The sequence below is a fragment of the Ylistrum balloti genome, unplaced genomic scaffold (assembly GCF_031769215.1).
Source record: "Ylistrum balloti isolate Yb309-2 unplaced genomic scaffold, AGI_CSIRO_Ybal_v1 Utg372024, whole genome shotgun sequence".
NCBI classification, from domain to species: Eukaryota; Metazoa; Mollusca; class Bivalvia; order Pectinida; family Pectinidae; genus Ylistrum; species Ylistrum balloti.
In genome coordinates this window covers 51,310-67,208 of record NW_026782982.1, presented here as the reverse complement: position 1 = coordinate 67,208, position 15,899 = coordinate 51,310, and the positions used below count along the sequence as shown (strand labels likewise).

General features: G+C 38.6%; 1 protein-coding gene across 1 annotated transcript; it reads left to right on the top strand.

The window, feature by feature from the left end:
* Positions 1–54: 54 nt before the first annotated feature.
* LOC132564171 (fibrocystin-L-like) lies at positions 55–15,885 on the top strand (the record flags this gene model as incomplete). The annotated part of the gene is given in 24 exon segments (XM_060228847.1): positions 55–75; positions 78–130; positions 133–241; positions 642–818; positions 1,217–2,707; positions 2,832–2,981; positions 3,494–3,659; positions 4,119–4,275; positions 4,842–5,081; positions 5,664–5,793; positions 6,000–6,380; positions 6,550–8,045; positions 8,342–8,507; positions 9,116–9,370; positions 9,951–10,217; positions 10,492–10,740; positions 11,239–11,406; positions 11,659–11,892; positions 12,290–12,991; positions 13,563–13,725; positions 13,952–14,184; positions 14,631–14,876; positions 15,413–15,751; positions 15,754–15,885. Coding segments are annotated over 24 exon segments (7,682 nt in total), but the record flags the coding sequence as incomplete, so codon positions are not given.
* Between the last annotated feature and the right edge of the window lie 14 nt (positions 15,886–15,899).

The following is a 15,899-nucleotide window of genomic DNA, read 5'->3' as shown; positions in this document are numbered from 1 at the left end:
AGAAATGTTTTTGAGTTTCAACTGAGATTTGCAAGTAATTTGAAACGTTTTCAGCTTTTGGCATTGGTTATGCTTGGACCCAAAGAACCTACAAGTGAATCAGGGTGACACGGTTCGCTGGACTTGGCATGGCACCCAACCTGGGTGCCGGATGAACCGAGAGTGCAACAGACCACTAATGCTAGTTCTATTGAAGCCGAAACCGATGGTTTCGGTAGTGGTCCCACTGGAACAAAAACAGGTAAGAATCATCCTGATCAAATGGTATACAAAACATCTAAAAACTTAATCGCAACTATGTTGATATTCAATTGCAAAAACTAGTAGAACCACTACAAAATAAGTCCTTTCAACACTTTTTGGCACTGCGCCATTTGTATAATTTTAATCCAAGCGCAAAATCCAAGAAACTTAGAAAAAAATTTTACATCAGAGAATTTACCCAAAGGTAAACATCGACACTATAAGCCATATTAACGAACACCCACTACTTAGCAGATATCATTGCGATCAAATAAAGTGTTCATTACACTCATACACCACAATGATCCAATAAAACAATTTCAACAGTCCTTGAAAAATAAAACATGTGTATATATATTGTACTATGAAAGTGTATTTTCTTGGGGTTTTTTGTGCAGGCGCTTTTGAATTCAAGTTTAATACATTGGGCACCAAATACTTTTGGAGTGATTATGTAGATATCTATACAACTACATGGTTCCGAGGGTCCATTAGCGTGGTAACCAAGGCATCGTATGTTGGAGACTTAAGTGTCAAAATTGGTGGAATTGAGGCTGTCTATGACAAGAATTCGGGTAAGACGTCATAATGATTTGAAATAGGAAAGTTCACGTGTGAATTCTTACTAGCTATATGAAAGATTAACTTTAATGCAAAAACATGTATTTTTCGTTTGTGCTCGGCTCTTTTAACCAGTCAACTTATTATGATTTAAACATATAAGTTTATGGATTAAGAATAACCACGAAATCAAAGAAAATTAATCCGACTTGAACCATTTTTACCATGTTGTCCCGTCGACTCAAATTGGAAAATTGTTCATAGATCTGATTTTTAATCAGTTGCAAAGTTCATATTTCTAATTATCAACATTCACTGTTTTTTTTTTTTTTTTTTTGATAAAACTGTTTTAGGTCTTACATTAAAGTTAATCGTAGTTTAAGTTATACAATGACTTCTGTCATGTTTGTAGGGGTTGGCAATCCTTCAGCGTCCGGATCCTGTGTCGGTACACTTAGTACTATATCCGGCTGTTCAGATCCTGCACCTACGGGTGGAGATTCTGGAAAGTTTAACTTCAAGTTCTGGTCATGTCTGACACCAACAATTACATCAATCAGCAGGAATAATGGAACAGCCAATGATGATATCGTTTTAACTGGAACTGGACTGTCAACCACTAAATGCCAGAACGAGGTCTTGTTTGGTAGCGATTCTTGTGCAGTTTCCGCCGCCACTGCTTCATCCCTTACATGTAAGCTTGACTCATCTTCAAGTCCCCCTGTCGGTGTACAGCAGGCATTAGATGTCCGTGTAGGAAACCTGGGAAGCGCCCGTATAGCCATTCCCGGCCAGATAGCCAAGACATTTGCTGCAATTCCTGTTGTTTCTAGTTTCTCTCCTGTTTTGGGATCATTGGAAGGAAGTACACCACTGACCATCACTGGAGCAGGATTTCAAGGTACTATGTCGGATGTCACGGTGACAATTGGGGGTTATCCTTGCCCTATCAACTCTCTCTCCTACACTAACATTGTCTGTTTCACTCCATCGTCGCTGACTGATGGGACCAAATCACTAGAGGTTAAGGTCAGTGCCACAGGACAGATGGTGACTGCAGAATGTGATGCCCAGTCGTGTGATTATACCTACGACCTTGGATCTACTCCTAGCGTTGAATCTGTTTCACCCACAACACTAGACGGTTCTTCAGCGACATTGACTATTACCGGGAAGAGATTTGGAAGTACTAGAGCAGACGTAAGTGTGACTGTAGGGGGCGAGGTTTGCGCTGTAACAATTGCTGCAGATACCAAAATACAATGTACCATTTCTGCTGTTCCAGTAGGCTCCCAGTCATTGGTTGTAGATGTTACGCCGAAAGGTCGCTCAAAGCACGACCCGTCACCCGTTACTGTCACTGGTCAAGCAGTGATAAGTTCTGTCAGCCCATCAGCCGGAAGTACTAACGGCGGCACCTCGGTTTCCATCTTTGGTAATGGATTCGGTGCGGACGCCAGTGTCACTATAGATGGCACTGACTGCCAAGTTACCTCTGTAACACTCTCGCAGGTCGTCTGCACCACAGCTGCGCACGCTGCCGCAAATAATCTTGACCTTATTGTAACATCAGGAGGAACTACCTATTCAAGTGAGACATTTAGTCACACCGTTGGAGCCACGCCAGTGGTAGCATCCGTCTCACCAACATCCGGGTCTTCGGGAGACACTATCACATTGAGTGGTTCAAATTTTGGGGTAAACACAATCGACAACAATGTCACTCTGGGTGGCAGGGAGTGCCCTGTGACGTCGGCCTCAACTACGGAGATAACTTGCATTGTTGGTAACTACAGGGCCGGAAGCTATGAGTTACTAGTGGATGTCGCAGGCAGCGGACTCTCAAATAACGACAAGACATTTACCTTCGATATGTCTGCTTCTAGTATCAGTCCCAATTCAGGTAATTTATATGTATGTGTTCAATAATTTGGCGTATTGCAATTTTGAATAAATTTGCCTTGATAATTTACCGTTTTATAATTAAGTGTTGCTGGTATATCATGCCAATGAACATTTATCAACAGGAAGTACAAGTGGTGACCAGACGGTGACAATATCAGGATCCGGATTTGATAACACCACATCAGTGACCATTTGTTCCCAGCCATGTATCCGATCAACCAAATACAATTCCACAGAAACACAATTTATCTGTGTCACACCTGCTTCAACAGGTAAGTTGTTCTCGCCTTATTCGTTTGAGGTTTGCACAACCTCCTCCGTGATGATTACAACTAGTGAATCACCTGTCGTCCAGATTATGTACATTGAGCGAGTTTAATCATCAAAAGGCACGTAAAAACAATAATTTCAATTACCTCTCAAGTTTTCCAGGTATTTGTGATACTATTTATAGAATAACTCATTTATCGCTGTCTATTGATTGATATCCTTATGTAAAATGAAACTCAAGAATCTGAGTTACTGTATGAAGCATTTGATACATGTGATTCGAGTTGTCGCTTATGGATTGTGTATTATACACTGTACTCTTGCAGAAATAATATTATCTTTCATATCCATGTTAGCATTGAATCGATGTCAGCATCAGTTTTGGTGATCAATATTTTGATATTAATAATTCCTTCTCTAAAATAATTTTGTTATATATACCTGAAGATATCGAAGCCAATAAATTTCATGCAAAAAAAAAAATTGTATAATATGTATTGACCTGTGATTTAAGGCACCACAACACAGGCCTGTACTGTATCTATCACCGTTAATGCTGTCACCCAGACGCTTAGTTACACATATGATTCGACAAAGACACCGGACATCACAGGAGTAACCCCAACACGTGGTGGTACAGGAGGTGGGACACGTATCACAGTTGCAGGTTCAGGATTCGGGTACGCATTTCAAATAGAACACTTACAATTCGTGACGATTTCTGATAAGTCCTGTATCTGTATCTATAGTTGATTAATCTATTTCTAAAAACATATTTTGCCTTGCATTATTTTCCTCTTTTCTGGCTTCCAAACAATTTAGTTCCAGCATTTAGACATGTTAAAAAAGCTTAGTATGCTGCATTTCTTTACACAAATAGCATATACTGCCAACTTTTGAAATTGATACACAGGGGCAATATTTACTGATTGTTCCTGAATGCAATTTTTATTATCGCTTTTCAATTTGAAAGGTTATCTTAGTTATTTTTAAGGAAACGTCGATTTTTCGTTCGTTCTTATGCAAATAAAGCTATCGTCATTGTTTCGTTAATTAGGTAATCCTGAAATATTGAATGAATCTTGGTTTGATGTTTTGATGAACTGACAACTTCCTACCACATTATGTTTTACATACAGAACGACAGCGTCTGACTGTGCCGTAAGTATAGAGGGCAGTGTGTGTGCAGTCGTCAGCGTCAGTGCTAGCCAAATTATATGTGACACGGGTTCTATTCCCGCTTCAGTCCGAGGCAAGGTCCGAGTGGAGATCGCCGGAAATGGTCAAGCCAGACAGGTTTGTATATTGTAACTGGTTTCTACGTAATGAAGATAATGTTACTGTATGCATTTATATATGGACGAAAGTCACATGACCTGATGTGGAAACTGTGATTCCATCAAGGATACAAGATTCAAAGTTCCAAAATATATACTTCCAAGTCGTTGCTATAGTTGCGATTTTAAGAAAACAACACCATATATATAGCATGTAACTTTATCAAGTTCAACCTAGCTGTGTGAATTCGGGAGAGTGAACGGTGATGTCAACCTAGCATCCTTTTGGGGTTAGGTGCTCCTGATATCGTGTTCATATGATAGATCGTATGAAAATGCATCATTCGAATAAATACATATTTGATAGTATATGTTACATACCAGTTACGTTGATTTTCGTCACTTCCAAACGAAGAATGAAAGTTTCTCGGAACACAAAACTTACCTCCACAAGGTGTAGGTTTAAAGATAAGAATCAATATGTTTATACCTTTCTACTGAGTTATGAGATGGGTCCACTTACTAGATTCTCATTACGATGATTTGTTGAATGCTCTTGATAACTGACTCCGTTTTTCTTAATAGACTTCCGCGGATTATCATTACGTTGATGTCTGGTCATCAGTGTATTCCTGGGGAGGGGTGTCACTGCCAACAGATGGCGACCTTGTCGTTATCCAAGCCGGCCAAACAATCTACCTAGACACGACCACCGCCACTCTCAAAATGCTTCTTATTCAAGGGGGAGAACTCATTTTCGATGACAACCAAGATGTGGAATTGAATTCAGAAATTGTTTTAGTCACAAACGGAGGACTGTTTCAGGTATCTTTAAAGAAACTCTTCATTTATTAAGTAGAATAATGTTCCGTTAAGTTGTGCGATATCTGGAAGTGTGATTAAGACATGTTTATAGGATACCATGCTGCAAGGTATCTCTATATATTTATCATATAATAAAATTTGATCGTATATATTTAGATGCATTATAGACACAGACGTACTAATGATTTTATACTTATGATGTATATCTTTAATGGATTTTTTTTATCAAACAATGGCTAGGGCTATGACTTTGTCAATTGTAATGCATAATAGCTTTAAACCTACGTATTCAGCGGTAGGTACGTGGGAAACCATCGTAACAGTTTCATAAATTGACGACATTAAATAGTGTAGGCCTGGCAGAAGTTGTGCAGTGGAGTTTCGTGTTGATGCTGTATATACTAAATAGTTTACTTTTGGATAAAATGGCTTTCCACTCGAATACATGTAAAGGAAATACTTTAACAGAGAAAGTTATCTGAAGAAAATAATAACTGGCACAAACTCCAGTTTCCATTTTGCAACAACTTGCTTTACAGAATTAGGTAGGGTAAATAAAATATGTTGATTTCCGAACAACAGGTTGGAACAGAACAAACACCTTTTCAACACAAAGCAACCATTACCTTACATGGACATCATCGCAGTAAAGAGCTCCCAATATATGGTACTAAGACGCTGGCTATCCGTGAAGGCACATTGGACCTGCATGGTACAATACTGTTTTGTTTTCTCATTATGTTAATTTGCTTCCTTCTGTTCCATTCTCTGTTATATCTTTGAAATAGTGTGATGTGATGTAGGTGAAAACAGACAAAAGTCATACTTAAATTATTGCAAAATAGCGTAAAATATATTATAGCATACACTTAGTTATGAATCGAACACTTGTTTAGATGATGTTAATGCGTATTTTAGGTATACCGACACCAGTTACCTGGACGAAACTTTCACAAACAGCTGCTGCAGGTACAAACGTTATTAAACTCGACCAAGCTGTTAATTGGAATGTAGGAGATCAGATCATCATTGCCACAACTGGCGACATGAAGTCACAGTCTCAGAACGAACTCAAAACCATCACAGCGATAGCCGGAGACCTAAAGACCTTGACCTTAGACTCTAATCTCGCAAACGAGCACATTGCCGTCACTGAAAGTTTTGGAACCAGCGCTAACGCAGCCACCATGAATTTTGCAGCTGAAGTCGGTCTCTTAACACATAATGTTAAAGTTCAGGGCACAAGTGACGCGCAGTGGATTGAGAAAATTGAAGCATGTCCTGACGGCTTTGATACTGGTAAGCATTTTTCATATTAGGAATGACATTATATAGGCGTATTGTAAGTCTAGTTTGATTAAGGCAATGCATATACTAACGACTGTATTTTTTATGAAAATATTATTGTTCATACTTCACAATTATTGGGAAAAATAACACTAAAGCATACCATGTATCTGGTCTACAGGTGAGTTTGCCACCCAGACATGTTTTCAAGGACGTTTTGGCGAAGAAATGGGAAGCGATCAATTTGGCGGCCAAATAATGATTCATGCCCCCGAGTACGACACACATAGATCTACTGGCCGTTTACAATATGTAGAATTATTCCACATGGGTCAGGCCTTTAGACTGGGACGCTATCCTGTGCATTTCCATCTCAATGGCGACATGTCACACTGTTACGTCCGTGGACTGGGCATCCATGAAACGTTCAACCGTGCCGTGAATATACATGGTACAAAAAATCTGCTTGTTGAACACGTTGTTATCTATAACGTTATGGGAGGTGCCTTCTTCTTCGAGGACGGCATTGAGACTGGTAACATTATCCAGTACAACCTAGCTGTGTTCGTACGGGAGAGTTCAAGTCTACTTAACGATGATGTCACTCCAGCATCCTTCTGGATTACAAATCCGAACAATACACTCCAGCACAACCACGCTGCCGGTGGATCTCACTTTGGATTCTGGTACCGCATGCATGACCATCCGGAAGGGCCATCATTTACCCGCTCTGTCTGTCCCAAACTGATCACGTTGGGTACATTCTTCAACAATAGTGCTCACTCATTTGGTTGGTTTGGTCTTTGGATCTTTCCTACATACACACCTAGAGTAGACGGTATTTGTGGATCTTCTGTGCCACAACCCGTAAATTTTGATACATTCGATGCTTGGAATAACGAAAAAGGCGTAGAGACTGTGAACACCGGCGCCCTCCAGTTCAGTAAAATCCGTGCAGTAGCAAACAAAAAGGCTGGATTTGAAGGCAAACTTATTGTGGAAGGTGAAGATTCTTCAAATCCGTCAAATGAAGCTGCTATCAAGGACTCCCTAATTGTTGGTTACGCGTCATTTTCACCTAATTCTGTCTGTACTAATGGAGCTATTGTGCTTCCATACGGATTCATGTTTGGGGTAACAAATGTTGAATTTGTCAATTTTGATAAATCGAGCTGTTCCGCCTTTACCTGGACAAGAATAGACGGTACATGTGGTGACCAATGTGGTGGGTACTATTACAAAACATCAGGTCTGACCTGGACAAATTCTCCCAATCGTGGCCGATATGAATGGTTATTCGAGGGCGTTCTACATGATCTTGATGGCACTTTGTGCAACAGTGTAAATTGTAAAGTCGTACCAAGTACTGGAACACTCCCACCCAGTTGTACTGCATTCTCCGATTTCAATTACGGCATACCCGCAAGTGTATGTCCTTCTTCTGTCAAGTTCCACAGGTTTGGTTTTAATAACATTTTGCCTGCTTCTTTAGAATTCAAGCAAACAAATTTGACAAATCAGTACGGATCATCCCTCGGCGAGTATCGTGAAAAACGAATCACTCACAAGGGCGGCTGGGTAGTATTACTCGTTAGTACCGAGACCTATTCTCTTACTTTTGTTGACGCTGCAATCCAAACGAATCTCAGTTTCTCTGGCACACTTTACCATTTCGAGGTAAGTAGTTTTTTTCTTTTTTCACCCGATGCAAAGATATACATAAAGTAACGATAACAGATATAGTTTGTATTCACAGCCGATAATTCTAACATCATGTTTTACGTTCAGGTTTAATTTAAGAATATGAAAACTAATAATTATTTAATTATAATGAAAAAGCCGCTGTTATAATTGAAACGAAAAGTATTGAACAAACATAAATGTTATTGTGAATTTAATATCCCTTTCAACAAGGAAATAAAACCCATCTTGGCATAAATCTAACTCAATTATTGTTATTATTTATCTTATAGAACAATGACTATATTTATCTGCGTCAAAAAGTAAACAAGAAACCAGACAGACTAAAGAGTGACGCCCGTGGATTTGTCGAGTCATCTGATGTGACTCTGGATCCTAGCGTTCATGTAAACGGGGACTGGACATACGATCATTATACCAACGAAATCACAATTCTTGGTTCGTGTACAAATCTCGGAATATTCCATATTACTTACCACATGAAATGTAAACACAATGACAATAGCTTAGCGCATTTATGGTTTATGAAAAAAACGGGAATTTCTTCTTGAATATTGAATTGTGAACATATTTGATAAAGAACAATCTGTCTAAAACGTAATTGAATCAGATAAGAAGTGCATTTGTATACAACAAAGCTTTATGGAATTGACAACAAAAAGCAACAATAAGTGTAATCCATGCACATTGATTTTCTGTCTCGGATTAAGCCTGTCTATACTGAGTGTCATTAATCCGTAATGGTATTGAACATCAATTGTGTTTTAGTGCTTTAGTAAATATCTTTCTAACGATGTAATAGATCACGGAAGAAAATAAAATAGAAAGAGGAATGAAATGAAAAAAAAAAAAAAATGAAAAATACTCGATCATTACGTGTATGTTACAAAGTAATTACATAATTCTATTATGGTTCTTTTCTTGTATGAGATGCTTTTCAATCACACTATAATTGTGTGTGGGTTATTGTGAATGCTAACACGACTATCTGATTACCTGATTTCCTATCATTCCCTTTCGTCTTATATCTGTGTTTACTCTTTCAGTAAAAGGAAGTGGTGGAGCGAGCGGTAGAAAAAAGCGTGGTTCTCCCGCTTTGCCAACCGGTATCGCCAGTATATCATTCGATTTTCAGGCCTTCAAATGTTTCTACGCCAACTGTACACCACCACCGGATCCTAACACAGTACCCCCTGTCACTCAGCGACCATCGGATTTCGTGTATTGGTCAGAGGCAAACTCTTGGACTTGGCTTAACAATACACTTCCAGTAGCCAATACTGACCTGACTATTCCACAAGGTAATTATTGTCCCTGATTTGTGCGTTACAAGATTTACGTCTTACTTGAAGACGAAGACGCTTACTCTTTAAGAAGACCTGGTCTTATTATCCCCTCCTTGTTTTGATGTGTGAAATTATGTCATTTCCTTTATTGCTTTGAATCAGCTTAAATATTGTTTGTTGGTTGTTCCATCGATACGATGATGAAACACATGATACTATGAAGTGGCCTTTTCCTAAGTAGATGATTGATTATATATACCACTGTATATTTTATTTTGACAAATAGCCACATTAATAGAATTTGATCTTAGCCGAGTCTTTAGCCAACAATTATATTACAAACATTGAACATACTATTACATTGCTCTGACATAAGTCAAAGGTTATGTTAATTTAATTACTCATACTCATTAAGAAGTAATCAAAACGTTTGTTTGTTTGCTTGTTTTGTTTTTGTTTTTGTTTTGTTTTTGTTTTTTGTTTTTTGTTTGTTATGCTACCAGAATGACCAAGTTGATCACTTGGCGTCATTGATTCATAACAATGTTTTAAACAGTAAGTAAAATGTAATTTCGAACTGAATTTGAATCATCAGAGGTGTGGATGGTAGCAGACATGGCTATTCCCTCACTCAATAAGTTAATCCTGTATGGCGTCTTGGAGTTTGATCACGGCACGTCAGCTCCTTACCGTGACATTGACCTCAATGCCACCCACATCATCATTCTGGGAGGGCGACTTATAATAGGATGGCCGGATGCTCCCTACCTCGGTAACTCTCAAGTCATCCTTAGAGGCAGCTGGGATAGTGACGAGTACACAGATCTCACCAATGCTCCAACTGTGGGGGCGAAGGCAATTGGTATGTGTTGTTCAGTCACGTGTATGTATACTAAGTAGTGTTGCCGTCTGTTATAGATAATGGTAATGAATGAAAACTGGTTTGCAATTATTCTAGTCTTTTTAAATGATGACAAATCAAAAATTATAATGAAAAATGGTAACATTTTCACAAGCATTAACAATCAGATACCTGTTCATGTTATAAACTGTATACCAGACAATGCCGTTTGGGGCAGGTGTCACCATATTTATTCCTACAATTACAATGCTTTGTATGTAAAAATTACAAACAGGTGTATTTGGAGGCCTTGACCTTCACGGGATCGATGTTGGGGTGTCATGGACACGGTTAGCTTCGACAGCGAACGCCGGGGCATCCACAATCTCTTTAGCACAGGCTGTCAACTGGACTGCGGGTAGCGACATCGTTCTAGCGACAACAAGTTATGATATGTGGGAAACAGAGACATTCAGGATCACTGGAGTATCTACTGATGGACTGACGCTTACCCTTAACAGCTCGTTACTGTACAAACATGTTGGTATGTATGTACGAAAATCCCAGCCTTCACCATCATTGAAGTATTATCTGACATGATTTTTTATGCTTTCCGCATTCCTTAAAACAGATAATTCTTGTCAGTCGAAAAGATTGAGAATGATACTTCTCTTAAATTCAAAATCATTATTATGGGCGAGGCTTTATTTTCGTTGGATTCGTGGGTACTGTAAGTTTTACTTTCATGAAATGAAATTAATATAAATGCATATATGGAGTTAATTTATCCACGAAATCGAATGCTAATGATCTTTAAAACTTGAGCCCATTGGAAATAAGTTATTTTACAGGTGGAAAGAAATAATAACAAAAGAAAAGGAAAATTGCAGTTAATTAATAAATTTGGTGGGACTATATTACATTATTGAAAGTTTTGGCATTTTAATTAAAATTGTAATTTAGAATTAGAGAAGACATTTTTTGCCAATGTCAATGAAATAAGAATAGAGGATGTAGATATTGGATTTTGTGTATTTTCTAGTCCATTCGGAGACAATAAATGGAAAAACCATCAGTCTTGGAGCCGAGGTTGGACTTCTCTCAAGAAATGTCAAAGTCGTCGGCGAGGACTATTCTAGAATGTTTAAGGAATCATTTGGTGCCCGGACGTTAGTAGGAACAGCACAAAAAGGAAGCAGCCAGTATATTGGTGAATGACGCCATTTGATAAATGAAATAAAGTGCAACATATAAATGATTTTGAGTAGTAAGGCTACATATTCATCTCGAGTCAAATTTAATTTCGTATTGAATGATAAACTGAAACGACGATGTTCAGCATTATTATGATCACGTGGAATAGAAATATTAAAACGTAAAAAGTAATAATTTTGAAGTTAGAATTTCAGATTTCAAATCAGAATGTGTTTTTCCATAACGGTTTTTATGTTTGTATTCCAAGGTTATGCTCGCTTGAGCAATGTGGAGTTTTTCCACACGGGACAGGAAAGCTACACCGAATTCTACGATGCACGATTTTCATTGACATTCCTTGATGGTGGAACAGTCAGCAATATTAAACCTTCATACATAAACAAATGCGCCTTCCACAACGGGTTTTCTCCGGCTATTGGTGTTTTCGGAACGCATGGTTTGCCCATAGAAGATAACGTCGTTCATCATGCAATCTGGTGGGGTAAGTAACGAGAATATACGTTTTCACATATATCATTTCTTTGTTCCAACATTCACTTCCTTTATGATACATTAATGCCGCAGCTAGTTTAAAGGGATACGTAAGTTTACAATGACATGTACGTTTTTTAATCTTTCTTTTGATTATAAAAGTATTGTCAGCATTTTAGTTTCTTTAATATCAGTTTAGAGAAGCAAAATTGGTTGAAATAAGCCCACATGTAGAACATTGGAGTTCAGTCAGAAAAAAAATAATACTGTGTAAAATACCCCTTTGATATATCGCTATTGTGCATGATACCTTTTCGGTTTCGAATTTTTTTTTTTTTTTGAAAAGTGCTGCTCATTCGTAGATGTTATTGTATGCACCGTGTTTAACCCTTATTTGATGGGTTTAGGTATTGAAACGTCTTCTGATGATACACGACTGCGCCGAAACCTGGTAACACTTGTTGTATGGGAAGGAGCGTACCAAGACCGTCAAGAACCATTCAACTTCCGCTACAATGGTGGAATTCAAGCTCCAGATGCCAAGGCTATTATAATTGAGGATAATGTTGTAGCGGGAGCTGAAAGGGTTGCCTACAGGTTAGGCGCCATTGAATGCGGTGCTGTTGGTTATGGAAGTAATCTGGCTCACAGTTCCCTAATGGGATTCGGGATATTTCCCGAAGACAAGTTAACAGTTTCATGTGTTCAAATTTCAAATTTCACAGTTTGGAAATCTCGAGACGGTGGTATTTTTTATGAGAACAGTCCAAGTGCGGAAATAAAAGACGTTGTCCTAGTTGAAAACACTGTGGGTACTGCACCGTTTATTGTTGGCCCATCAGCTGTTGGGCACGAAACTGCTGATAAGTATGTCTTAATCAAAGATTCGACAATAGTTGGTGCGACAACTTCTTTTGACTGCACATCTGACGCATTGAAATCTGATGAAAATGTTCAATTTAGCAGCCAAGGTCGCACGTGGAACACAGATGGTAGTCACATCGGCATTGGGTTTACTAATTTCTTCCAATCATCCAATAATATGCCAATGAAGCCACATTATGGGACCATGTCTTACTCTTCGGTGTTCGGAGTAATGAAACTTGACGGTAAGTGATTTTCGTACATAAAGGAATATAAATGAAATCTATTTAATTATGGGGTTTGTACACAGTCCCATTGAGGTTCTGACATATCATTCAATCACTTCGGATATTCCATAGTCGCCTCCTAGGCTTCTAATTTCAGATTCATAGTATCACAGACAAGTCCTAGAAGGACGAAACAGCTGTATGATGCAGATTGATTATTTTTTCAGGTCTACTTTATGTAACACACAACAGTTCTGCGAGAATTCATCTTGCGCTGTAAAGTGAGATATTTAGCTCCATATAAAGCTAATGCTAGCCAGTTAACCATCTATGTGTTGATCATGGACGAAGCAGCTGGTGCAAAATGTGCAATTTCCATACATCATAGAATAAATTTAATATGTTACTTACATACGTAATAAAGAGGGGTATCTCAATATCAAAATTTGCAGGTATATCACATCTGGCATCACAGAAAATATCCTGAAAGCTATTTATGTGCAGTATTTACTTTAGACGAAACAATCACCTGCCTCTTAAAATAGGTTTCTGCTTGATGTATAGTGTCTATTTTTTTATTTTTGAACAGGTGTGTCATTTGCTCATTTCAAAACAACTTGTGGCAGGAACGACTTCGCTGTAACCACGAATGCGAAAGGCGACGATGGCCAACATCCGATTGAATCGAAGAACGCATTTACCACTGATGTAGCAACAAATAACAAAATATTCTATCACAGACCAAATGTGGGGTAAGAAATGTTGTTTATCAAAAGACCCTCCTTAGCGTCTTAGATTTCGTCCTCTAACTCTTCAAATCGAAGATGTATCTAACTATTGAGATTGCTAGTAGCATAGTATGTCGTTAATAAAATGTCTATTGTCGCAATGACCAGTGTATATTCGGATTCGGTTAATATGCACTCTTAAGGGAAAAACAAATAAAAGAATAATTCTTTTTACTTCATTCGTCTTCAGAAAAATTAACAGTGCCGATTGTGTGGATATGGACTGTGATGGTCTGAAAAAGGATTTGTTTTCTGACCAGGACGGTACTTTCCTTGGAAGTGTTGGAGCAGTTATTTCAGAATCGGAATGGCAGTGGGGTGGTGATCCACGCAGAGGTCTTGGTGATTACAGAATTCCAAAATCAATGCTTACTGAACTAAATGGAACGCGCATACCGGTCAATAACATAGCACCTAACAAAGGTAGGTAACTCTTATTCAACAGAATATTAACACCAAATAAAGTTGCAGTTGCATCAAAATGCTTTAAAAATTCATCAGTCGATGGTTGATATGGATAACCTACGAAGCAGATAAGCACAGGTCCTGTTATAAGGTCTATGTCGACAGCTGAACATGTTTAAATGTTGATTCTATCAATCCGATGGCATTCGGCGAATTCTTCCTGAAACTGTCATGGATACAGAAATATACAGAGTCCTCACCAACAAAGGGTAGAATGTAGGTCGAGAGTGTAGAAAAAACGGACAGCTCCTTCGCAATTTACGATTTATTCGTGCATCAAGCTGATGACATGTTTCCGATCCAAGAAATTCAAGCTCAATACTAACATTACATGTAGGGCAGTGATTAAATTAGTTAATTATCTCATTATAACAATGATTTTTCTGTATCCGATATTATCATAGGTATCATCCGCAACAGCAACTGTGTTTTACACTCGGCATGGCAGGCTTATGAGTGTCACAACCTCAACTACAGGATTCTTATCATCGAAAGTATGGATTCGGACACTGAGACCCGCCGAGTATCACCTGTTGCTATTCTGGGAGACGGGTATCTTGATCTCATCAATGGCCCCCAGGATCATGGATGGTGTAGCGGCTACACCTGTCGTAAACGACTTTCAACCTTTATGGCCATGGTGGCTACAGGTATAGATTTTAGCTTTTCATCTATCGAATATTTTGTCGTTATTCTAACTTACGTGGTGGAGGTTGGTGCTGAAGCATAATACGCTTGCTCTATCGGAACATCGGGTATTGATCTCCTTTGTCTTATCTTCCATGTAACTTTCCAGGAGTCTCCGTGAAATTCTTCCTGTTGTCACTTCGCTCTGTTTTGATTGAATATGATTTTAGAATATTATTCTGTCTGGCGATTGATCTTACCTTGGCTGTCCTTGCTACGAGGAAAAAATGGAATATTGGTCAGTGATGTGATTTGTATTTACAGGTTTATTACCATTTCTAAGCCAAAAAACATTACATCGGTCAATAAATATCGACTTCCATGAGAAACACATGTATAGGCAATAATGTCTCGTGTCTATCAATTGGTTAGGCTTTTAGGTGCATATTGTCTCCCTTTAGAAATCTATTTGTTAATCATGTTAGATTTTAGGTAGAACATGAAAAAAAAAATAGAAATCGGGTCAGAATAGTATTTTTTTGTGTTTTTCTACTTACAGAAAAAGAATACCTCCTTCACTTTACTGGAACATCGCCCCAACATATTCGATATTTCCTGCTGAACTCCGACGATACAGAATCAGTCAAGCTTGCAGTCTGGTATTCTCAGCCTAATAGGCGCGATCTCTATGTCGATGGAAATTTAGTTGCTCCGAAAAATGGTAGAACAGTGAACGGTGCTTACATACTAGACCCGCCCACGTATCCTGAAGAATTCATGCCAAATATCACAGACACGTCTGGTGAGAATTACTACGACCGTGACTCTGGACTTCTCCATTTCACTATCAGAGGGAAAAAAGCAGTTGAGGTCAGAACGGATCCTTCAGTAATCGTTTCCTTCCAATTCCCGGCAATGACAGTAGATCAATTTTATGGACCACAAATGATACAGCACCTTGCTGCATTCTTCGATCTCCCTCCCAATAAGGTCAGACTCGTAAAGGTAGTAAGGGAGACAACTCCAGCAGGAAGACGACGCAGGAG